Source organism: Astatotilapia calliptera, chromosome 15 (genome assembly GCF_900246225.1).
Source record: "Astatotilapia calliptera chromosome 15, fAstCal1.2, whole genome shotgun sequence".
Classification (NCBI taxonomy): domain Eukaryota; kingdom Metazoa; phylum Chordata; class Actinopteri; order Cichliformes; family Cichlidae; genus Astatotilapia; species Astatotilapia calliptera.
This window is the reverse complement of record NC_039316.1, coordinates 5,511,273-5,536,620: the sequence shown is the minus strand read 5'-3', so window position 1 is coordinate 5,536,620 and position 25,348 is coordinate 5,511,273. Positions and strand designations below refer to the sequence as shown.

The window sequence follows — 25,348 nt, the reverse complement described above, 5'->3', positions numbered from 1 at the left end:
TGTAAAATTGAGCTTTTGTCAAGCAGTTTGTTTTAAGCACATCACTTATACCTCCTCTTTTTCTTCCACTTTCAGGTCTCCAACAAAGGTAAGATGCACATTTAAAGTAGTCTGTTTTTTTCTTTAGCCTTTTATATTGTGAATCAGCACTGAAAGGGGGCTTGTCTGTCTACTTTCCAGGGATCTCCTACAAACAATGTGTCTCCAACGTCAACTCCAGCCAAATCTTCAAATGCTGTTCCCACATTGCAGCCTCCTCCTGGGGACAGTGCTGGCAGCGCTGCTGCTTCAGCTGCTCCTGAACCGGCTGAAGAGTAGGTTCCTATTTCTAGTAAATACCCCGCCAATGCAACCTTTCAAAAAACATTGGATTTTGTTAACATCTATAAAATACCATATACTTACAGTGTATCTGTATTGTCAGTATTGCCAAAAGTAATCACCACCCATCAGAATTGATCAATCCAATTCCAGCATGGTACCATGATACGATGCCACCCGTGCAACATGTCCAGTGTGAAATTTCCTCTCTATGAAATATTCCACAGTCAGCTGTTAGTGGTATTATAACAAAGTGGAAGTGATTGGGAATGACAGAATTTTAACAGACAGACAGAAATCACGAATTGTGATTTTTTGGTGTCTGCTTGCCCAGTTTAGTTTATAATTTCATTTAGTTCACATGTATAATTTGGATGATGGGTAAATGATCTCAGAAGCAAGACATTTCCCACGATGTTGTCTCCACTTTTTTTAGTGCTAGGTAACAAAATGTCACTCCAACAGTGCTATTTTAACCTCACCCAGCTGATTAAGTGCAAGTAAACTATTGATCATGTGCAGCAGAAAATTTTCACTCAGAAAAGTGTGGTTAAAACTTTATCATCTTCCAGTTCATTGCTAGATCTGGATCCACTGGCCTCTACTGGCCCTTCAGCACCATCAGCTGCCCCCACATCTTGGGGAGGTAAGTGGCCCTCCTTCCTTTAGAACAGCTGCTGGTATCATGCACATGGTTTTCGTCGCAGTCATTGTTAGAAAGAACGACAGGTAATCTAGTCCTTTTAGTGAACACGTAACAGTCTATTTTCATTGGAGTTGACTAGAGAATCAAATCAAATCCCCAGAACAAGACATATCTTCTCCCTGTTTCTTTGTTTTCTGCCTCCGTAGATCTTCTTGGATCAGGTGAGTGCAACTCCTCCTCTTTACTTCACCTGTAGGATCTGGTCCAGACTAGTCCATTCGTAAAACCTCCTCCAGGTTGCCTTGATTTTCCTGGTTTTCTTGCTGTAATATGAAATTGAAGCAACCTGGAGGCAATATATTGTTTCTCTATTTAGAAAATATAAAAATAGACAACATTGCAGCAGTGTCACATGGTTACTTCCCTGTTTGTCTCCTCAAGCTGTTCTCTTAGTCTGAGTACTCTCTTTGTTTCTCTCTGCCTTCTCCCTCCCCTCCCTCCACATACTCCATTGTCTGTTTTTGGTTTATAATGGGGGCTATTTTGGTTGATTGCTTTTTAATATCTATTTCTTGGTTATGACTGGACAATGCTGGATCATTTGGCGACTTTTAATTTGTTTAAAAATACGGGTTTTTCTTCTTCTTTTTTTTGGCCACTTCTAAATGATCTTTATTGGGCTTTATTTGGATTGACCTTTCTTTTGGCTTTTTTTTTTCTTCACTCTCACAACGGTGACTCCACTGGCTATTTTGGTTCCTCTTTTGTGGTTTATTTTGCCTCCTTTCTATGGGGATTTCAAACACCCCTGATGGTACTGGAAGAAATGGGCGATTCCTTGCTATCTGAACCCACCCTCGCAGCTGAGCCCACCCCCTCCCTTGCAGCGGCATCGCCCACTCCTGCAGCAGCAGAACCTGGAGTCTCTCTAGCTCCTCCCACTAGCACAGCAGCTGCCACCTCCCCTGGCGCCGCCAATGTGGATCTGTTGGGAGGTCAGTGGGCTTCCAGAAAATTCTCTACGAAGGAATCACTCTGGGAAGCTCAACTGTAAAACCCATCACACGATATGATAACACAGACGACTGCATGCTCAAACACGTACAGTATGTAGACAGAACTTTGCTGAATTATGGCAGTTGTTGTCTGTCCACTGCAAGCAAAGTTGTATCATCAAAAACTTTCACTGCGTACTGGATTGATGCACATCCCTATCAACTGCCTTAAAATTATAGCCCCACATTATTTAGTTATATTTAAACAGACTAAATACATTTGATTATGGATTAACCATGTCAAAATATATACACTTAATAGCTTACAATGCTACTCAATGTTTAGAAAAACTTATCACATGAATTTTCACTTTTCATTTCCTAATGCCACAGTTCATGACAGTGTAGTAGTCCCTGCCTCTGTTAGCATCTTTTTGACGTTGATGCCCTAAAAACATCAATTTATTAACAAGATGCTGATCGTAATTTTGGCCGGCATTGATATTACTCAGCGTTAAAAGAAGGTGAAAAGAAAGAAATGCTTCCATGCAGGTTGTGTAGAAAAGATGGTTTGTGAACTAGGGTTTGCCATTTTGGAGGTTACTATGTTCGTTTTCTTGTGACGCTATTCATTGTCATGTGAGGGTAGAGTTGGGGGAACTATCAGCTACCCTGCAGCAATGCTGACTTATTTCACAAGATTAATCTGTAACTTATCACTGTCTATACTTCAGCAGGGTTATTAAAAGTGTTTCTTAGTGAGGAGACTCAATAGGTGTGCCTCTTGCTTTGGGCTCACAGAGTGTGCACATTAGTGACAGGAACACATATTGGGTGAACATGAAGGGTCTAACTACAAGGTGAAGATTGCAAAGTTTCTTCTGATAGAAACTCTACAAGATTTACAAGAAACTGTAAATCCAGACAGCGTTACCACCACAGGCCAAAGACAAAAAAGCCGGCTGACTGGTTAGGTTCCACTCCCAGGCATGCGTGGCTGTGCTGAGTGGGGTTTTTCTCATCATAGTTGAAAGGTTTGCTAGATAAAGATTTGGGGGCAAAATAGGGCATTGTTAATTTGCAGTTGATGCATCAAACCCTGTTCAATAAACTATCATTCTAGCATAGCTTTGAGAGATGTTGCATGCCAGTTGTTCTTGATCAGTTCATTGCTTGGCTGAATTTGTGCACAGCCAGGATTGTAGTTCTGGACCGTTGGCTTGCTTTTCCTGTGCTCCGTGACATAATAATAATCGACTGTATTACAGAGAGTGGTATAGTGGCTAACGTGTAGTATAAAAGATTTCCTGTGTCTGATCATGTAGCAACAAACAAAAAATCAGTCTATTACTAAAAGTACTGTGCACTAAGTGGTGCACAGGGTGGTCCGAATTATCCATGAGCTGTTATTTCCACAGCACACCGCAGCTAAGTACAGTACTGCAATTACAACTTTTGTTTCAAAATGTTATGAGCGGAATTGATCAGATTTGGAGAGGTACATGAAATCTTGTCACCATTCAGGGTTGCTCCTTCTTGGAAGAAATTTACTTGGGTAACGTGTGTAACTATGTGGGCAGTAACAATGCTTTAGTGTCATGAAAAGTGTCATTATTTAAATTACTAAAAGTGAAATTCTGATGTGAAAAATATCTCAATATAGAATTTAAATGAATGAACTAGCTAATATGATAATAAGAATGACTAACAAGCAGTTTAGTGATGAGTTGTGTTTTAATCGTTTATCGGTGGTACGCAGTTTTATGTGATGTGCTTTTTTGGGAAAGCAATCACATTATTTTAATCCATACAAAATGTACAATCAGATTTAGACTTAATATTTCTACAGATATTCTCCACATACTCACCACATGTTCACTTTTGGCTTGTATATACACTGCTGCACTCATGCGTCCTGTTTGATAGGCCGTAATGCTTTTCTTTGATCTCTGAAAAGCAATTCTATCAAACCCTGTCACATGTCTACAGCTACAGATGGCAGCTGTAACACTTGTAGAGTCCTGGCTTATTCGGCTCTTTGTGCACTAGATTAATCCTTGCTGTAATGCCTCCTGTCTGTATTCCCATTTGCTCATTCACCTGTCAGTCATTGATGTCACATAACAGTTCTGTACGCTGCTGTTTCTAAAAGCTGAAAACAGCTTAAAAATGCTTCTGCAACTTAAACGCTTTAATCTTATGTTCTTTTTTCTTAATAGTCTTGTTTTCCTCTGGCTTTTTGACTCTCTCTTTTTTATCCTTATTTCTTCATCTGTCTCTCTCCGCGTTTCTGTCCTCTCCTGGGGTTTTGCAGAAGCCTTCGCAAGTCCTGCTCCTGCCGCTGAGGCCTCCGCAGGAGCAGCTGAAGGTGGGGCTGCTGCTACATCCACCCCAGCTGCCAACGCTGGAACTGGTGGGTGACCAACATCTGTCTGTGTGAGAGAGAGTGTGTATGTGTGTCAGCCAGTGGCATACATGAGAAAGCAACAACAACAAAAAACATGCAGTTAAGCAATTCTTTCTTTACATGTTTTCTGCATGAAAACATACAAACAACACAGCAAAGCAAGTTAGCTAAAAACTCAAAACCTCAACAGGAAAGAAGCTGTGAGCTAATTTGTGATGCTAATATTAGCTTAATTAGCTTTAGAGATTTGCTGGCTTCAACAGCTACAGCTATCTAAAATAAAAACCAATTGTTTCAAAGTTGTTGTTTTTTTGTTTTTTTTAATTACACAGAGTAATAAAAAACCTACTCACAGTAGAAAAGGTACAGGTGTAACTATTAAAAAATAATGCTAGCTTTTGTTTGTGTACGTTGAGTCACGCTATCGTGGCTTTATATTTTCTCCTGTAACTTTTCAAAATGCGCATATTTATTTAGAGACTTAGACTTAGAGACTTAGAGCTTTTTCTTGTCATTGTGCAGTTTCTTGCACAGCGAAATTGGGTAGCTGAACCACAAAGGTGATAAAGTAAGAAGAAGAGAAACCAATATACAACGAAGGCGGAAAAGAAATAAATAATTAAATAAATAGAATAAAATAAAATAAAAACAGTGTACATGTATACATATGTGAGTGGAACTATATACATGGTGTATGTGTAGGAAACATTGAAACAGACTGGGACCAAAATAATTGCACATGAGCCAAAAATATTGCACAGAACATGGAAAGACTGAGATATTGCACATGATCAACAGCAGTGTCAGGGTGGATGTCTTGGGGAAGTCTTTACACACTCTTAGTTTGCATTAAGAGTTCTGACAGCCCACGGGAAGAATGGTAAATGGTAAATGGCCTGTATTTGTATAGCGCTTTTCTAGTCCCTAAGGACCCCAAAGCGCTTTACACAACCTGCCATCCACCCATTCACACACACATTCACACACTGGTGATGGCAAGCTACATTGTAGCCACAGCCACCCTGGGGCGCACTGACAGAGGCGTTCTTTAGTCTGTTGGTTTTGCACCTGATGGATCTGAGCCTTTTTCCAGAGGGCAGGATGTTGAAGAGGTGGTGGCTAGGATGGAGGTGGTCCTTTATAATTGCCCTGGCTCTGGAGAGACATCTTGAGCTGCCAATTAAGTCCAGGGAGGGGAGTGGACAGCCGATCACCTTCTCTGCAGTTCTGATGACCCTCTGTAGTCTCTTCTTGTCAGCTGTTGTGCAACCAGCGTACCACACAGGGATGGCGTGCACCAGCACACTCTCGATAGTGTCACGGTAGAAGAATGCAATTGTGTGAGTCAGAGTTTCTCATCAATAATTACTATATTTTACTTACATACTTTATTTTCCTAGTTAGGAAGGTATTCTTTCGACTTCTGTGCATTTCCGTAGTTTGAACTCAGAACATGGAGATAACATGGGCACAACAAAGAGTTGTTCAAATACAGGACTTTAATGGAATATATTGCTTGTTATGTTGTTTTTGTATTTCTTTTATTATGACTGTGAAAGAAGAAAATGTTATAACTTTACAGAGAAAGATGTAGATGCCTGTGGTTGTGAATGTGTAAAGGTTAATGAGGGTTTAAACTCACGTCTTTGTGCAGGTAGTATGGATTCATTCATCATTACTGCTTGGGTATGGAAGGGAAATCTTGTTAGTGGCGTTCAAGAGCAAGAATATTCATGCTTGTCTTTTGTCATCACAAGAAAACTTTAGACTTTCTGTTATGGAGAAGACTGCCTGGTTTTATTTGAAGTTCCTAACGTTATGGACTGTGAAAGGATTTAATATCCGCTCCAGTTGTTTGTCATTTTCTCTCCCATCACAGATGCTATTTATAGCTGTAACTGTTACGACTGACAGCAGGAGTATGTTGGAGCTCTGCACATTTTCACCTCCTATCATTCCCATCTGATGTTTTCCATTTCTCTGACCTCCTTCTTGTGGTTATTGCGGTACTCCTGTAACCGTTACATAAAACATACAGTATTGTGCAAAAATGTTGAAAAATAATGCAGTGAGTAGCTTCATAAGTTCACCCTCAAATCAGTAATTGTTGTGCTTGCACTTTTTCTTTGATGCAGCACCAGTTCTCAAAGGAACATTTTTCAAAGCATCTTGAAGCACTTGCTGCAGTTTTTCTGTGTCAGCCTGTCTCTCACTTTTCACTGTCTTTTTGTGTAAAGACAGACTGACGCATTGATATTGGGATCAGGCCTCTGCGGGGGACCAGATATCTAATGTCTAGAATTGACCTAAACCTTTGCTCAGTGCCATATGTCTGCTCTCTTTTGTATCAAAGTCAATGTCTAACATTCCCCTTCTCTCAATGTTTTACATTTCTTTCCTACCCCCAACACCCCCCATTTCTTCCCAAAAGACCCCTTTGCTCCCTCAGATGGTAGCACCAACGCAGCGTCTTCAGGTCTAGACCTTTTCGGCATGATGTCAGTGGAGAGCAATAACCCGGCTAGTTCCCTGGATGCCTGTTTTAGCTCGGGTGTGCCCCAGCCCTCCCCTTCCCATTCCCCTTCACCGCTCTTCACCTCCTCATCCAACACCATCACCACCACTGCAACCATTTCAGCTCCTATTGCCGCCAGCACCACCAGCCCTGGGATTGACCTTTTCAGTGGTAAACATTGGAGATTTGTGTGATCCGGCATTAGTAACTATCGCATCATACTGAGGCAGGCTGGTGTCTTCTTGACTCTGATTTGAGGCTGTTTGACATTTTTTTTGTCATTATTTTTATGAGGGAAAATGTGCACATGTTTGCAGCTTTGCCTCTCCAGTTGAAAGAGTTTGAGCTTTTTAATATTCCTGTCTTGGGTGCGCATGTATTTGTAGATATCTTTGACTCCATGCCAGACACGAGCTTCTCCAAAACAGACCTCGCTCCCAGTGCTGACTTGTTTTCAGCAGGTACCCTTTTGCACTCAATCTGCCATCTTGCGCGTGCTCTTACTCTCATATCCTGTCTTGCTGTTTGTGTTTTTCAGCTTTGTCCTTGGCTTTGATCAGGGAAGAAAAGAAGGAAATGAGATTGCTCTGTTATGGGTCAGCTGAAAGCCACTGAGCTGTCTGAAGCATTTAGTGAATGACACTTACCTCTTTTCTTATTCCGGCATGTACTGCGTGCACTGAAACTGAACTTGATAAAAGCGCACTGTGCATTATAATGAATAGTTTCTGTGTGTGTGTGTGTGTTTAGTGTGTATTTGTGCGTGTTTGGGGTCTAAAAACATAATCTCCACCTTGCCTCCTCCAGCGGATGTGTTCAGCTCCTCTGCCCCCATCCTCTCCTCAGCACCCCCATCCAAAATTGACACAGGAGCCATCATGAATCTGTTTGGTGGTGGGTAACTCACATGACCGCCTCCCCTCACTCTGCCTCTCTTGTTCACGCTGAGGAAGCGAAGGACATAAAATGAAACAAGTGATTTTGAAACCATCAGGTTTTCTCCTTTATGATCATAGCTATTGCGATTGTTGCTGCTGTATATTTTGTTTTTGTTATTCATGTGGGTGGATACATTATTGGAGATTCGCACACAGATAGCTGAGATGAGTCAAAGTATTTATCAACTGCTAATAATGACTCTGGCTCAAGATTTTCTTTCTGTTAAACTAAAAGTGGCTACACTACTTCAGCACAATTATACTTGCTCTCATTTATCCTCTAGAAAAATAGGATTATGAGCCCAAATCTAACAACTAAAATTCCTTGCTGTGTATATCTGAGTGTTACATGTGAAAAGGCCATTTTTATAAGCAGTATGTGTGTGTGATGTTTTCATTTTCTGAAATCGAAAATCCTGCGCTCATGCTTTCAAGCCCTCTTTTCTAACTCTAAGCATTTTGTCTGACATTAATAGTGTGAAGCTGAAGGCTGATTGTTCCCCTTCTTTGCCTTAATGCTGCGATGGAAATGGCTCGACCCACTGCGACCCTGTCATGGAATGAATGGTGGACTGTGTTTATGTTTTTTGGTTGACCTGCCAGAGCCTACAGGAGGAGATGCCCCAGCTGCTGCTGCTGCCCCTGCTCCTGTTGCCCCCGGTGCTGAACTGATGTCAGGTAAATCCTCAGATGTGGAAGTGCCAACCTGAATGTGATCAGTGAAGGTTATATCATCATGTTTGTATGAAATAGTTCCCTCTCACTGCATGTATTGTGGTCATGGATGGATTTCATAACAGATATTATGAGCACAGGTCTGGAGGCTCCTGAGCTAAAGCCTCTGTATTAAGGTTTGTTTTTGTCGAGTTTAAAGTGGAAATAGACTGATGGTATTGTTTTGTAAAGTCTGTAAGCGTGGAATAAAAGAGAGAACATTAACCAGAGGTCCTCACAGACTGACTGGATGGCGTCATGGTACCAAACAAGCACGCTCATTTATAGAATTCCCCACTCAAAAATTATTTCAATGATGGACTCATGCGCTCCAAATATGAGTCTATATTATTAATATATATGCGGTAACAAACTACTCACTCATCAGAACTTCACCTTTCAGACCATGCTCTCAGCAAAGTCAGTGCTGCTCAAGTTCCTTAAGTCCAAAGTCCTCCCCTCTACTTTTGCTTTGGCTTGCTAAACAGAGGAGCTACTCTGTTTTTTTTCTGACACTTGCCAAAAACAAAAACAGTTGCATACTTGACATCAACAGGTTCACATGCATGTTCTGCAAATGACAGACAGCACAAAAGGATTTGATTCATAATATTAGTAATAATATATTGTTTGAATACAGTAAGGCTTTGGTTGATGAGTTAACATGACTTAAACATATTGTGGAACTTTTATGTGTTAATAGATCTATCGACCTTGCTTCTCCTGTCTTTTGGGCCCTGGATGCCCTGTCCAAAAAAGAATAGGTTGGGGTTTCTGCTTAGCTCAGAGGCCCTAACCTGATCATTCATCCATGGCTACAGCTGTTCATCTTGTAATAACACTCATGATTCCTTGTTGTTGTCTTGCTAATACCATAATATCACTTTACAATATTTTACTAACACTTTCTTTGATAATCTTAAAATCGGTTTGCTTGCCAGACTAGCTGTTTCGTGTCAGTGGATGTATCACTTACTGTTTCTATTAACTTTGGTAATGGTTAATGAAATGGTTTGCTGTCAGCAGCTTCTCTTTGGATTGTATTTATTAACTTTTAAGAGCAACATACATCAACACTGTTTGTGCCACACAAAATGGTGCATGTTTCTGCTGGCTTGGTTTTTGCTTCAGTTTCATGATAACAGCATCACATTTTGCTTATGACGACTTATATTCTTCAGAAAATCCTCCAATCTTTCTCACCTTTCAATACTTGATCCCTGCTTATGTGGTTCCTGGTCCTCTCCTTTTGTGCTGCTGGTCTCATATTATATAACTAATGGTCTGCAATACTTCTGCTTTAAGGCTTAACTCTTTCTCTTTTCCTTCCTTTCTATCAACCATACAATAACCTCCTTAGAAAAAAAACACTCTATTGAAACCTCATTGCATTTTCCCCCCTCTCTCTTTGGCATCTGTGCTTTTTTTTTTTACTCTCCTCTCTTTCTCTCTCCCTCGCTCTCTTTCTTCATCTGGCTCTTGGGCTGGCTCATTTCTTGCTTCCTGCCATTTGATTGGGTGAGTCCCCTTGCTCTTTAACACGCTAATTTCCCACAGTGCACTGCATTGCGGTGGTGCAAGGCAAGCTCAGCTGCACTTTCTCCTGAAACACCAGATGCTTGACGGTTATGAGGACTGTGTGAAGTAGCAGTTATTATTCAGTGCTTCTTTAGCATTTAACCCAGCTTCATTCTAGCTTCAGTGCTTCTGCCCTCATGCCAGTTTCTGCAGCAGTCACAAACTCATGGGAAAACTACATTAACGGTCGCATTCTTGACATCATGTTTGATGCTATGCAGAAGCAAGCTCAGGTTTATATCTGTCCCACATATATATGTACTTTTAAAGTTCTTTATCTTACTGCAATTGATCATAACAGATGTCTCCTGAGTCATATATTCGATGGTTTTATGTTATATTCTATTTCACATGATTGAAATTCACTAAGATTTAGTATTTTCCAAAAAGAAACCATATGTCGTATTTTAAATGAACCAACTCTTCCTCAGTAGGTTACATTTCAATGCTCTCTTTTCGCTGTTGTCATGGAGACATCTGTTGGTTGTCATGGTAATATCCCAAGTAATAAGAAGGCCTGCTCTTGAGTTGTAGTAGAGTGTGAGAATTGCTTGTAGTGAAGGATACTAATATCTCCCTCCCCTGTCCATCTTCTCCCTTCCCTGTTGCACCTCCTCCCTGCTGTAGTATTTGATGGCCTAGGGGATGTAATGAAGCCCACAGTGACTCCCCAGGCTGGGGATGTTGACACCTCTATGGCTAACATGGCAAGTAGTAAGTAGAGTTTTAGATTTCTAGATTTCTGGACTATGTAATGCAGTAAATTAACATTTTGAGAAATATGCTTGTTTGTTCTCCAGCAGAGATTCTTAAATTGTAAGGTTTGCTTTATTTATTCATTCTAAATAAATTGTGAAAGGCTTGAGAGTTACTTCTTTACATATTAAACAAAAGAGAAAAGCAGTCTTGGGAACGTTAGATGTGCTGGCAGTCACATTTTCTTTTATATTTAACAGAGCCAAACCTATTTATGGTATACATGCCCAAAATGCTAACTAAGTAATTTGAATACTTATAATTTTGTTACAATGTAAAACATTTGGGAATTTGGTGAAATGAATTTTATTTGAGTGGCGTACAATCATTACATTTATTCAATATTCAGTTCAAATCAGTTATATTTCTATAGGACCAAATCACATCAACAATCACCTCAAGTTGTTTTATTTTGTATGGTAAAGACTCTATAAAATTACAGAGAAAGCACCAATCATCAGATGACCACCTATGAGCAAGTGCTTGGTGACAGTGGGAAGGAAAAACTCCCTTTTAAAAGGAAGAAACCTCTGATAGCACCAAACTCACAGAGTGAGTTGCTTAAAGTTTATGAGGGCAAAGAGTCATTTTTTGAGTGTGTGACTCCATCTGACACTTAGTTCACAATAAAAAGAAAGTCAAGTAAAAATAGCAGCAGTAGCTCTAACTCCCCTATAAACCACAAATATGTTTCTTTACACTTAAAATTATTTATGAAAGTAAATCATTCTTGTGAACTTTAAGAGTGCTTGTGTTAAAGATAAGCCAACTTATTAATCTTTCCACCTCTGTTAAAAGAAAGCAAAGAAACTCATCTACTAAAATGGCAAACATCTACTTTAACTGACTTTCTGTCTTGTAACTTATAAATCACTGCAGTAAATTACAAGTTACAAATGATGCGACAGATTTTTTTGCAGTACCTTTTTTCTCTCTTTCTTTCCTTCCAAGATCTCACAATGGGAACTCCAGCGGCCCCTCAGGTAGCTCCCCCAAGTTGGGGTGCTCCGATGGTAAATGTTGTCTGTGTCTTAAAGCATGGAGTGGAGCCGCATGCCAGCGACAGATAGGGCAAACCTGTAGCAGCAGTCACAAGTGTCGCCTTCATCACCATATGGAAAAGAAACAGGAAAAAAAAAACTTATAACAAATGCTTATGTTTTGGAGATTTGTCCTCTTTCTTTTCAATATGGCCCAGCTCTCCAGGTTCCAGGTGTACCATAAAGCTAGGAAGCAGGGCATAAATTTAATTCAGCCTAATGTGTGTTTCTGGAATATTTACTGGAGAGTGATGAAGGGGGAAGTGATAGTACTGCATTAAGAAGCTGTTGCTTGGAAACAGCTATTAATTTTTGAGTTTTCTTTGAAACCTGATTGAGTTGAGGCAAACCTGGACATTGCAGTTGGTTTGACGCTTCCATCTGAAGGCTACATGAAACAAGCTTCACTGCTCTCTGAACCCCTGTTCATATGCAAATAGACAACAAAAACTGAAGATGAAGTTGGGCTTTCTGTTGTGGCGTGTCCTCGTTTCTTGTGTGCCAGTTTGTTTTGTCCAGCATTCGGTGTGTCTGTCCTTTTTTTTTTACCTTAAATTTTTGTTTCCTGTGTTCATTTTGCCATATTTTCATCTGAAATGTAGTATAGTAACATCCCACCTCCTCCTCTCCATCCCCTCTCGTCCACACCTTTAGACCATACCCATGGGTGTCAGTCCTTTTATGGGGATTCACCCTAGCTTCACCATGGTAAGACCTCCAGTCCAGTCTAGTAATGCCCAGGCAGGACATTACTGGATAACTAATGGACAATCACCCCCTTTGGGTGGCCCTCACACACCCATAAAATAACAGACATCTAGTTTTATTGACTCTTTTCCATTCCATCAGGCACCAGTTGCTGGAGCTCCCATGATGCCAATGGCGAGACCAGGCTTCCCAGCCGCTGGGGTGACCCCAGGAGCACCGGTAACACACTTGATTTTTTTTTTTTTACAATGGAAAATATTATTATTTGCACAGGTTACAATGACAAAAGAAGGAATATGAGTGCTAAAATAAGGTGTTTTACAGATGTCTCCTGGAATCGCCCAGAGCCCCAGGAAGCCTCCACCACCCAGGAACGCTCTGGATGACCTCAATATTAAGGACTTCATGTAGACTGACTGATCCAGAAACCCCCAAGGTACACATCTTTACTGATAGTATGCTGAAACTGCAGATTCCTCTCATTACGGATAACATTCGTATAGTTTTTCTCTGTAGAACAGGCTGGGGTTTCAGCATAACAGTAATCTACAGCACTACTACCATCAGTTATTCTGCTTAAGATGTAGACATGCTTGTTGCTTGTTGTAAACCTGTTGTGCAATTGCTAAACTAAAATATCTCATATGTCATGAAATAGCAAAGCATAAGGAGAAGAATTTGAGCCTTAAACAATAACCACATGCAAGTTCAATTTGATGCTGGAAAAGTGGTTCCCAGACCTGAAGATAAAATTAAGGGTGGTTTTTCTGAGGTTTTTTTTTTTCTGTAAACAGACAGAAGTCACTGGCAAATATCAAGATTTTTTCTGAAAGTAGACTTCACAAATTTTAAGTGATCAGCATTCACAAAACAAAATGTGCTAAAAGCTGCTTTGGATTGGGATCCACAACAGTACCGATAAGGTAAAGAAACCAAATGTGTGACATTAGGGTTAGGGAAAACATCTTGTGACAGTTAAATCAGATATCACATGCCAGTTTCATGCTGTTTAATAATAATAATGCAATATGTTGTGTCTGCTAACACATTCCTCTGACAGAAAGCTAAAACAAGACCATGTTCTTTCTCTGTGTAGGTTTGTCATCGTGTCTGGAGCTCTGTGAAAGTGGATGTCTGCACCCCCCCCCCTTTTTTCTCAGCCTCTTCAGCCAGCCATCAACTCTTCGATCTTTGCCCCCCCACGACCCCTGAAAGCAACCTGCCCTCTTTATCTAATGTTGTAGCACAACTGTGAATGTGAACCCTAGATACAGAAAAAGAGAATTCCGTTTATGTGTGTGTGGGTGTGTGTGTTATTCAGTGTTAACATTTACTTAATATACTACAGAAAAATTAACAAAAAAAATCAGTAAATGTGTATTTAGATTCATTCTGGATTTTGGCGTATCAGCTGACTTGGAATGGTGGATATATGTTGGTTTCTTTGCGCATCTCCCAGACGAGGACTGTGTTGTTCAATGTGGACTGTGTTCGGTGTAACTTCACTGGCCAACTCCCACTCCTCTATCCCTGTTGTTCAGACTAATACTGTTTATTGTCATTAAAGACTTGGTTGTACCCATATATATCTGATGGCCATCCATCCTACCTGTCTACTTCAAGTTTTTTTGGACAAAAGCTCCTTATCAAAATGTACTTAAACACCACTTGCACTGCAAATCTGGGCTTATCACTAAAGACATTAAACAGTGTTTCGTTTCATTTTCACATTATCTTTTTTTAGGGATTGTATGAAACATGCAAAAATTGACATATGCATTTTAGACTATTTTAAATGACAGATTATACATATTTTCTTTATTTTAAGTGAAAAAGTGTATCATATATTTTTAGTTACATTAAATTATATGGTTGGATAAAAATGCAAGTAGACTAAAAAGTTTCCCACTTTGTACATACCTCTGAAGCTGTAACAAATATTGAGTGGAAATGTTGCTCAGAGTGTGTGCTGTGTCGCCCTTTGCTGGTGTGGAGTGGTACTGCATCATGACGTGAAACAGGTGAATCTGGGAGGCACTCTGAAAGAGCTGCATTCCTTGTTTTATCTCTACATACGATGAGTCCAAGTTAAGGTGGAAACAAAGACACGAGGAAGTGTTTGTGATTGGCCTCAGTTGTTTTTGGGTGATTTGTGATAGAGCAGCAGTTGGTACATTTGTTCATGTGCTGCTAACGGGCTCACTGTAAAGCACTCGAGTATACGCTGGATGTTCTGTGTATTATTTCAAAAAGTGACTGTATCTTAATCCATTGTGGCATTAACAAAGTGTTGAAGGAAAAATAAAAATGGCACCTAAAAACAAGAAGAATGTGGATGAATATCAAAAATTAAGGATTCCTTTCTTTTGTTTTTTGTTACATGGATGGCATCACCCCCCCTCCCTCAACCCCACCTGCATGTGACTCCAAATGAGATGCAATAAAAGACACATCTGTTGATCTCAGTGACCTCAGTTCATCACTTATGCCTGCTTTGGTTTCTATCAGCACTATTTATATTTAACAACAAAAAAAGTGTTTGTGACATGAACACTACCCAAAATAATGAAAAAAGGAAACTAAAAAAAAAAAAAAAGGTGGATATTCACAATTAACAATTGAAGCACATATTGTTAGAAAGAGGGGATTCATGAGTTTCACATGGTTGCTGGTAGGTAGCAGTGGCCTTGAAAATCTAAATGTGAAATTGCACAACAACAACAACAACAACAGAGGTTGTAGTGACTCTAGTCATGCTTGCAAAAGCAAATGTAAGTTGTGCTATCATATTATTAGATTCATATAATGAATCTAATATGATTGTTAGCTATCTGTCGCAGGGGGACATATTGAGCACTTGTGAACATTGCATGTTTTGCATATGTATACATTCCAAAAAAAAAAAAAAAAATCCCTTCTCACCCATCTGGGGTACTGCCTGGTGTGGTAGACCCCAGCCTCTATGGATCTTGTACTTAGAGCTTGTTCCTGTGCTGCCATGATTAGAGCCTCTTTGCTGTCTTTCACTTGATCTTTGTCCAGCCACTAGTAGGATTTCTGGATGTGAGCCACTTCCTCTATATGCTGGTACATACTGTGTCGGGTAAAACACCTTATTTACTGCAGTGCTAGAGGCAGCTGTTTCACGGTGGCTGCAATGAGCATCCAGCGTTACCTTCAGCTGGTGCACTTTGAGAGGAGGTTACATGAAGTTGAAGCATGGCGGCTGTTGGTTCCACTGTGGCTGGTTTCAATGATCCTGTCCATCCCTGCTTTAGTGGTTCAAAACCTGGACGACGATCAGCACTGGATATGCTGCAAAGCTCACTACTCCTCTGAGGGCCAGAGGATTGCGGTGGTGTTCACAGGATTCCTGGTAGGATTTGTGGCATTTTTGTCATAGCTTTTTCATACATCAGTCTCTACAGAAAAGTGAATCGGGCAGCCTTTTTCAACAATCCACAGACCACGAGACTGATTATCAGCATTGTTGTGACTGTTTTTGTTCTACGTGTGCCATATTATGCCATGAATATTGTGGAGATAGCAGCTGTTTCCCTAAATAACAAGCCCCTGCTGAGGTTTTGTGAGGACAACTGGGGCACTTTTGCCTCTGTACCATTTGTAAACAGTGCCGTGAATCCACTCCTGTATGCCTTTACTTTTAACCCTCTCAAGGCAGGCGTTGCCAATTTGCAATAGTTGAAAACTAACAACCTGATTACCCCACATACATATTTTTAGTTTTTTTTACTCAGAAGTACCACTGCAGGACTTGGTTGTGCATTAGCAACAAAAAGTTTAATTTGAGCCTGAGAGGGTTAATCGTTTTTTCACTCTTTGCCAAAAAATGCTAAATGTGTAATGGAAAAGATCTGAATTCCCCCAAATTGGACTAAGGCAGGGGTCAGCAACCTGGGAGCTGCAAATACTTTTTAACATCTAAAATGAAGATAACACTTTTTTAATGAAGCAGGATTCTGAGATAAGATATTGTGGTGAACTCCTGCAGAGTGTGCCGGGGTTCTTCCTGTGGATGTCTCATTGATTCCTTGGAAACCTGCTTATCTTCCCGACTTGTTCCATCATTTGAGCTCAAAGCGGGGGGGAAAATGCAAGGGCAGGCTGTATGCAGGTACTCATCTACATCCCAATCTGGCATATAACAACTTTAGTATGGGGTTATCTGCTGCTTTTGCAGTTAAACTGTGAACGTCAAATTCATGTTAATTGGCCTTTTTAAGTGTGTCCTGTCATGAGCAGAGATGGGCAGTAACGCGTTACTTGTAACGCGTTACTGTAATCTGATTACTTTTTTCGAGTAACGAGTAAAGTAAGGGATTACTATTGCAAAAACGGTAATTAGATTACCGTTACTTTCCCGTAGGAACACTGCGTTACTGCGTTACTAAAACCTTGATTTATTTGCGAGAATGTCTCACGACAGTGCGCCGTTAGTGACAACAACTGTGTGCAGATCAACAATGGATCACATATCGATTGTGGGAGAGAGTAGGAGTGTGCAGCGTTTAAAGTGTGGAAGTACTGACCTTACTTTGAGTTTGATTCCATAAAAAGTGACAAAAACATTAGCGTCCATTGTGCGTGGGAAGAAAACTTCTTTTTACAGTGAAAAAACCCCTAAACTTCCAAGCAAGTACCGAGTGCGCAACGACGTAATGGGAAACTCACAGAGAAAGTCGCGGATTCTTCAACTGACCGCGGCACACCTGCACCAGGGTAAACCTCCGCCTACCGCAGTCCTGCTTTACAGGTGAAAATAGAGCAACAGGGCCACTGAGTCTTTGACTTTATTTATGTTCTGCTGTGTTTTACTTGCATCTATTTGAAAGAGTGAGTGTAAACACAAAAAACATTTTATTTTATGTGCTGGAATGTGCAGAAAATAGGTTTAAATGTTAAACTAATTTATTCAACTCAGAGAATGTTGCATATAATAAAATTTTTGCTTGATGCATAAAGTTAAAAGATTAAAACTGATAAAACAAGTTAAAAAAAGAGATTTTTCCATTTGATTCCATTTTGTATGATGGATTATGCAGAAAAAGTAGAATTGGGCTGAAAGATCTATCGCTTTATCACCTCTTCAGGTTTTAAATCGTGTTTTTAAAAAGTAACTAAGTAACTAAGTAATTAATTACTTTTGAAAATAAGTAATCAGTAAAGTAACGGGATTACTTTTTTGGGGAAGTAATCAGTAATTAGTTACTATTACTTTTTTCAAGTAACTTGACCAACACTGGTCATGAGCATGTTATTACCACACGCACAAGGCCAGAGCAGATCTAACCTGTTTTGTTTTTTAACACTTGTTGCTTTATTTTACAGCCAGCCTTACTGCTACACGCAACAATGGTTAATTCATTCCACAAGCTCGTCATGATCCACACCTAATTTAAATGGAAAATGTTCGCATTAGCATGACTGTTTCTCTGTTATTAGTTCCTCTTTGATTCATCAAAGGAGAACAGCTTGCTCACCATATCATCATGACTTGTTCAGTGCATGACAGTCAGCAAGCTTGAAACATACCACAACTCGGCTCCACCATGGTTACTTATAACGACGACTCCTCTGCTGGAAATTCATCTGGAACCTCTTTGGACTCCAGAAGTCTGATTCCTGCAACAGTGCTGTCCATCTGCTTCCTGCTGGGATTCCTTGGAAACATCGCTGTGATGATTCTCAAGCCAAACTGGGAGAACATGTCCAGTCTGAGCCAGAGTTTGATGCTGAACCTGGCTGTGTCAGACCTGCTCTGCATGCTTACCATTCCACTGTGGACATACTCGTTTCTCAATAGTTGGACCTTCGGGGTTGAGGCCTGCAAGCTGGTAACATACCTTGGCTACTGCAGTGTTTATGGCAGCCTACTGACTGTGACTGCAATGAGCATCCAGCGTTACCTTCAGGTGGTGCACTTTGAGAGGAGGCTACATGAAATTGAAGCATGGCAGCTGCTGGTTCCACTGTGGCTGGTTTCAACGATCCTGTCCATCCCTGTTTTAGTGGTTCGAAACCTGGACGACGATCAGCACTGGATACGCTGCAAAGCTCACTACTCCTCTGAGGGCCAGAGGATTGCGGTGGTGTTCACAGGATTCCTGATAGGATTTGTGGCATTTTTTGTCATAGCTTTTTCATACATCAGTCTCTACAGAAAGGTGAATCGGGCAGCCTTTTTCAACAATCCACAGACCACCAGACTGATTACCAGCATCGTTGTGACTGTTTTTGTCCTGTGGGTGCCATATCGTGTCATGAATATTGTGGAGATAGCAGCTGTTTCCCTACATAACAATCCCGTGATGAAGTTTAGTGAGGACACCTGGAATGCTTTTGCCTCTTGTGACGGAGTGACCCGTCTCAAGGCAGAGTCCGCTGAGTATGGCACCGCCACCATTAGATCACCACCATTAGTTCGATTTGGCACCCGGGGCGGCGTATCTTTCTGACGACCGAGTAGAGGAATAAAAGGGGTGAGGAGCAAGTTGTCAGCCGCATCGGGGGTGGCTAGATTTTGGTTCCCACTTACTTGTTAAGGGCGTCGGTCGGGGAGACGTGCGGGGGGATCGCCAATCGTGCAGGGTGACGCAAGCCGATGGTATGGGGGTGTGGGGTTTAAATAATGAGTTCACGTGTGTCTGGACCGTCATGAGAATGGCCTCATTACGTGGGCCGTTAATGTGTATATGAAGTCGGGTAGACTTCTGGGAAATAGTTGAGAGCCTGTATCAAGGTATATGTTTTGTGAGTGTATAATGAAAAAGAAATTCTGGGGGAGGGAGACGGGGATTAAAGTTAGAATAAAGAATTGGTGGTGACGCCAAGGGGGAGGGGTTACGGGATATAAGAGACGACGCCGGATATGAAGGGGGGTGTGTGTTGTAACATACAGGCTGTGTAGCGTGGCTCTCAGTTTTATGTCTTTGCAACCATCTTTTTATGCACTGGGGAGGCCGTTTCAAATAAAGTATCCACACTAATACCTTACCGACTACGCCTGTGTTTGTCCGGGAGAGGTCTGGAAGGGGACCCCGTGACATATGGTGTCAGAAGTGGGATGGCTAGTCGGAAGAGGAAAACGCGCCTCCCAGCGAAGCGCACAGGGCTGCGGTCCCAGCAGCATGAGCTTCCGGGGGAGAAGACAGCAGAGGAGCTGGCGTGGGACACAGTGCCGGCGTCATCTTCTTCAGCAGAGGAGGAGGAGATTTCCGGCAGGATTGGTCCGGAGTTGCCTACAACCTCGACCGCAGCACGTGATGGAGAACTGATTGCGATGATGAGGGACTTCCTGGCGGGACAGCAAAGGAGAGAGACGGTGTTATTGGCAGAACTCAGGGGGCTGAGGACCGTTCCCTCTCCTAATGCGCTGTTGCCGGCGGATGCAGCTAGTCAGCAGAGCTCAGGGCAAGTGTTAGCGGGAGCTAGCACTACGGCCGCTACGGCTACACCGAGCACGGTAACAGCGAGTAGCCCCAGGATGGTGCTGCCTACCCCGGCCCGGCAGCAAGAATCCCGGCCGTCGTTACTGGAGGAACCGGCTCGCCAGTCCCTGGCAACGACAAGCAGCCTCGACCAGACGGGCGGAGAGTGGAGGCGATCGGAGGGGCCAAAGATTCCACCGTACCAGATGGGGGAAGATATTGAGAACTATTTGTTGCGCTTTGAGCGAGTGGCCAGAACCTGGAGATGGCCGGAGAATGAATGGGCCTGTCGGCTAGTTCCGTTGCTAGCGGGGAAGGCGTTGGAGGCCTATACCGCAATGGATGAAGAAAGAGCCCACTGTTATGAGGATTTAAAAGCTGCCTTGTTAGTTAAATTTGACATTTCCCCGGAGACGTATCGGCAGCGGTTTCGCTCTAATATTATTCCACCTGGGGAGAGCCCCACCGAGACGTACGACCGGCTGAAAGGACTGTACCGGCGCTGGCTTCGACCAGAGCAGCATACGAAGGACGAGATGGGAGAAGCGATTATTTTGGAGCAGCTAATTCGAGTTCTTCCAGGGGAGGTGAGGACCTGGGTGAGGGAGCATGAGCCCGCGGACGGACTGGCCGCAGCCAAGTTGGTGACGCAGTATTTCAATGCGCGGAGAGGAGCGGCCCCGGTCCGCTCAGCTGGGACGCCACAGCGATCGTCCCCGCAATCCGCGGGTCTGCCGAAGCGGGAGAGTAACCCCGAGCCATCCGGGGCCCCCAAGGTATCCACTCTACGAGGAGCGGGTAAGGACTTTCTTTGTTATTACTGCCAGCAGCCAGGCCATAAAGCCTCGGTGTGCCCCATCCGGAAGGCCAAAGTCACTGGGGCCTGCTATGCACCTCGGCTGGAGGCGGAACCAACAAAGGTCCAGCCAGCTGAGGGGCAACGCTATAAAACTGTAAGGGTAAATGGGCAGCAGGTTACTGCTTTGCTGGACACTGGTAGTTTTATGTCATTAATTAAGCAAAGCTTGGTACCAGTGAACTGTGTGGACTATAGTCGACAAGAAGAAGTGTTATGTGTGCATGGTGACAAACATCCCTACCCAAAGGTGGAAATAACAGTGACTATTAATGACCAGCCATATTTATTGTCTGTTGGGGTGGTACAGAATTTGCCGGTAGAGGTTATTCTGGGGATGGATGTGCCTGTGCTTATGGATTTGTTGCAAGAAAAAGAAGAGCGGGACACAGAGACAAAAGGGAGGGAATCGGGGAATGTTCAAATGAAGGTGTTAGGCCCAGTGGTCACTAGGGCCCAGGCGAAGGCGGGATGCCAACCCCTGCCAGACTTGGACAGTAGTCTGTGCGAGGGTGGCACGAAAGGGCCGAGAAAATCTCGTCGCCAACGCCGCTTTGAGAAGCAGCTATGGTCCCAGGGACCGGGCAATAAGAACATGAAATGGGATGTACCTGAAAATATTTCTGTGTTGCAAAGGGAGGATGAGACGTTGGAAGTGTTGTTTGCTAATGTGCCTGAAGGGGGAACAGGGAAATGGGGAGGAAAAGAGAAGTTTGTGGTTGAGAAAAATGTGTTGTATGCAGTTGATGGGGACCACCAGCGGCTTGTGATCCCTGCTAGTTGTAGACCTCTCATTCTGCATTTAGCTCATACCCTCCCCTGGGCAGGCCATTTGGGTCGCCAAAAAACCTATTTACGGGTTAGTACGCGTTTCTTTTGGCCGTCAATGTATACGGATGTACAGAAGTACTGTCGTGCATGCCCTGTGTGTCAGAAAACTTGCCCAGCGCGCAAATCGGATCGGGCTCTGCTACAACCCTTGCCGGTCATCTCTATCCCCTTCCGTAGGGTAGCTATGGACATTGTGGGTCCGTTAGTAAAAAGTGGTCGGGGTTATCAGTACATATTGGTGGTGTGTGATTACGCGACCCGTTTCCCAGAGGCGTTTCCGTTGCGAGCGATCACAGCCCCTAATGTTCTGCGCGCACTGATACAGTTGTTTTCTCGGGTGGGGATACCTGATGAGATTTTGACCGACCAAGGGACTAACTTTACGTCGAAGTTAATGCAGCTCTTCCACACTCAGTTAGGCGTTTCGGCCATCAAGACGTCACCGTACCATCCACAGACAGATGGGTTGGTGGAGAGGTTTAATCAGACTCTCAAACGGATGTTACAGAAGTTTGTGTCAGACACGGGAAAAGATTGGGACCAGTGGTTACCCTTTCTTTTGTTCGCGTATAGAGAGGTTCCACAGGCGTCCACGGGGTTCTCCCCCTTTGAGTTACTGTATGGGTGGGAGGTACAGGGGCCGCTTGATCTCGTTCGAAAGGGGTGGGAGTCTTCGACCGTGGCTCCAAATGAGAAAGGGGTGGTGCAGTTTGTGCTGGAGATGAGAGAGCGGTTGGAGCGGTACCAGGCCGAGGCCGAAGCCAATCTGCGGGATGCTCAACGAAGCCAGAAGATCTGGTATGACCAACAGGCCCGGCAACGTGAGTTTCAGCCCGGACAAAAGGTGCTGTTACTTCTCCCTTCTTCCAACAGTAAACTGCTGGCGAAATGGCAAGGGCCCTATATCGTGCTTCGCCGAATGGGACCAGTGACGTATGAGATCCATCATCCGGGAAAAAAGAAACCGAAACAAACCTACCATGTGAACCTCCTGAAGGAATGGGTGGAGCAGCCCCGTCCGGCTCCGAGGGAGGCACTGATGGCCCGGGTGGTGCAAGGAGGAGGACAGAGTGAACCTGAGCAGGCTACGGATCCAAGGTCTCCGGTATTGACTCATCTGACCTCACCGCAGGCTGCGGAGCTACTGAAAATTCTGCAGGAGACGCCTTCGCTGTGTTCCGTTAACCCAGGTCGGACTACCTTGGTTGAACACGTGATCCGGCTAAAAGAGGGACAGCCCATCCGGCAACGGCCCTATCGGGTTCCGCAACACTTGGTGGAGAAGCTGCGACAGGAGGTGGAGAAGATGCTGGAGCTTGGAGTGATCGAGCCGTCCTGCTCCGAATGGTGCAGCCCGGTGGTCATTATCTTCAAAAAGGATGGCTCTTTACGCATCTGCATCGACTTTCGAAAGCTAAATGCCATCTCCGAGTTTGATGCGTACCCCATGCCGCGAATTGAGGATTTACTGGAGAAGATTGGGGCTGCCCAGTATATCACCACTTTGGACTTGTGCAAAGGCTACTGGCAGGTGCCACTGGAGGAGACGTCGAGGCCGTACACTGCTTTCAGGACCCCTGCCGGGCTCTTCCAGTTTACCGTGATGCCCTTTGGCCTACATGGGGCACCGGCTACCTTCCAAAGGCTGATGGACAAGTTGTTACAGGGCTGTGACGGTTATAGCGCCGCCTACCTGGATGATGTCGTCATCTTCAGCCACACGTGGGAGGAGCATATGCAGCATTTGTCGGAGGTCTTGGGAAGAATTCATAAGGCCGGGCTGACTCTGAACCCCTCGAAGTGTGAATGGGCGCGGCAGGAGACTCGCTACTTGGGCTACCAGGTGGGACGAGGAGAGGTGCGACCGCAGCTGGATAAGGTGGAAGCTATCCAGAATTGTCCTCGGCCTCGCACCAAGAAGGAGGTGCGGGCTTTCCTGGGACTGGTTGGTTGGTACCGAAGGTTTGTGCCCCAGTTTGCAACAATGGCGGCGCCGCTGACGACATTACTGGGGAAGAACCAACGAAATCCGGTCATATGGACCGCAGCATGTGAACAGGCGTTCCAGGGACTGAAAACTTGCCTGTGTTCGACCCCCGTGCTCTGGAGTCCGGACTTTAAGAAGCAGTTTTTGGTCCAGGTGGATGCCTCCAAGAGCGGCCTGGGAGCCGTGTTGGTTCAAGGGGACCCGGGCGAGGAGCACCCGATCCTATATCTGAGCCGCAAGCTGCTGCCGCGGGAGACCAATTACTCGACGGTGGAGAAGGAGGCTCTGGCGATTAAGTGGGCGCTGGAGAAACTCCGGTATTACTTACTGGGAAGAGAGTTTGTGTTGGAGACTGATCATCGGGCGCTTACCTGGATCCAGTCCATGAAGGATCATAATAGCCGACTTACACGCTGGTACCTCTCACTGCAACCTTTCAGGTTCACCATCCGGCACAGACCAGGTACGCTCAATGTGGTGGCGGATTACCTCTCTAGGTTGCCGCACATCGCCAACCTCCGGGGGGAAGGGGATGATGTGACGGAGTGACCCGTCTCAAGGCAGAGTCCGCTGAGTATGGCACCGCCACCATTAGATCACCACCATTAGTTCGATTTGGCACCCGGGGCGGCGTATCTTTCTGACGACCGAGTAGAGGAATAAAAGGGGTGAGGAGCAAGTTGTCAGCCGCATCGGGGGTGGCTAGATTTTGGTTCCCACTTACTTGTTAAGGGCGTCGGTCGGGGAGACGTGCGGGGGGATCGCCAATCGTGCAGGGTGACGCAAGCCGATGGTATGGGGGTGTGGGGTTTAAATAATGAGTTCACGTGTGTCTGGACCGTCATGAGAATGGCCTCATTACGTGGGCCGTTAATGTGTATATGAAGTCGGGTAGACTTCTGGGAAATAGTTGAGAGCCTGTATCAAGGTATATGTTTTGTGAGTGTATAATGAAAAAGAAATTCTGGGGGAGGGAGACGGGGATTAAAGTTAGAATAAAGAATTGGTGGTGACGCCAAGGGGGAGGGGTTACGGGATATAAGAGACGACGCCGGATATGAAGGGGGGTGTGTGTTGTAACATACAGGCTGTGTAGCGTGGCTCTCAGTTTTATGTCTTTGCAACCATCTTTTTATGCACTGGGGAGGCCGTTTCAAATAAAGTATCCACACTAATACCTTACCGACTACGCCTGTGTTTGTCCGGGAGAGGTCTGGAAGGGGACCCCGTGACACCTCTGTAACATTTGTAAACAGTGCCGTAAATCCGCTCATGTATGCCTTTACTTCTAATCATTTGTTCACTCTTTGCCAAAAAAGTGCTAAATATTTAATGGAGAAGTTCAGAATTCTCCAAAAGCTGCCTGAGTTATCAGATATCACTGCAGAAACTGCTCAGTGATGAAGGTGCTGTGGTACTCTGTGTTTGTCACAGCAAGCTGTAGGTATTTGGTGGTTTAATGATGACATCTTTTCTCACATCAGCTGTGTACTGATTAAAGCTGGTCCTCACCCAGAGCTGCAAAACAACATGTTTGTATAGAATGCAATGTTTGTTGACATGGAATCAGGTAAACATTCAAAACAAAGTACCCAGTATTAAGTGATA

At 43.7% G+C, this 25,348-nt stretch overlaps 2 protein-coding genes and 1 pseudogene across 10 annotated transcripts in view; all 3 read left to right on the top strand.

Annotated features, from left to right (window-relative positions):
• Nucleotides 1–15,078, top strand: part of LOC113037617 (clathrin coat assembly protein AP180) — a 31,001-nt gene extending 15,923 nt beyond the window's left edge. For 2 of the 9 annotated variants that reach the window (XM_026194877.1, XM_026194876.1), the window contains 13 exons: nt 76–88; nt 181–314; nt 894–967; nt 1,174–1,188; nt 1,792–1,962; nt 4,277–4,375; nt 7,692–7,778; nt 8,426–8,500; nt 10,742–10,828; nt 11,822–11,883; nt 12,760–12,837; nt 12,943–13,054; nt 13,715–15,078. In XM_026194877.1, the coding sequence (XP_026050662.1) occupies nt 76–88; nt 181–314; nt 894–967; nt 1,174–1,188; nt 1,792–1,962; nt 4,277–4,375; nt 7,692–7,778; nt 8,426–8,500; nt 10,742–10,828; nt 11,822–11,883; nt 12,760–12,837; nt 12,943–13,029 (982 nt within the window). In that variant the 3' untranslated portion in view covers nt 13,030–13,054; nt 13,715–15,078. The remainder of the gene's footprint in view (nt 1–75; nt 89–180; nt 315–893; nt 968–1,173; nt 1,189–1,791; nt 1,963–4,276; nt 4,376–7,691; nt 7,779–8,425; nt 8,501–10,741; nt 10,829–11,821; nt 11,884–12,759; nt 12,838–12,942; nt 13,055–13,714) is intronic. The other 7 variants (XM_026194878.1, XM_026194879.1, XM_026194881.1 and 4 more) reach the window with 7 other exon arrangements.
• Nucleotides 15,079–15,775: 697 nt separating this feature from the next.
• Nucleotides 15,776–16,320, top strand: LOC113037545 (leukotriene B4 receptor 2-like; annotated as a pseudogene).
• Nucleotides 16,321–18,173: 1,853 nt separating this feature from the next.
• On the top strand, nt 18,174–25,141 carry LOC113037544 (leukotriene B4 receptor 1-like). The gene is made up of 2 exons (XM_026194771.1): nt 18,174–18,966; nt 24,966–25,141. The coding sequence occupies exons 1-2, from the start codon at nt 18,189–18,191 to the stop codon at nt 25,139–25,141; spliced, it is 954 nt and encodes a 317-aa protein (XP_026050556.1). The 5' UTR covers nt 18,174–18,188.
• Nucleotides 25,142–25,348: the final 207 nt, after the last annotated feature.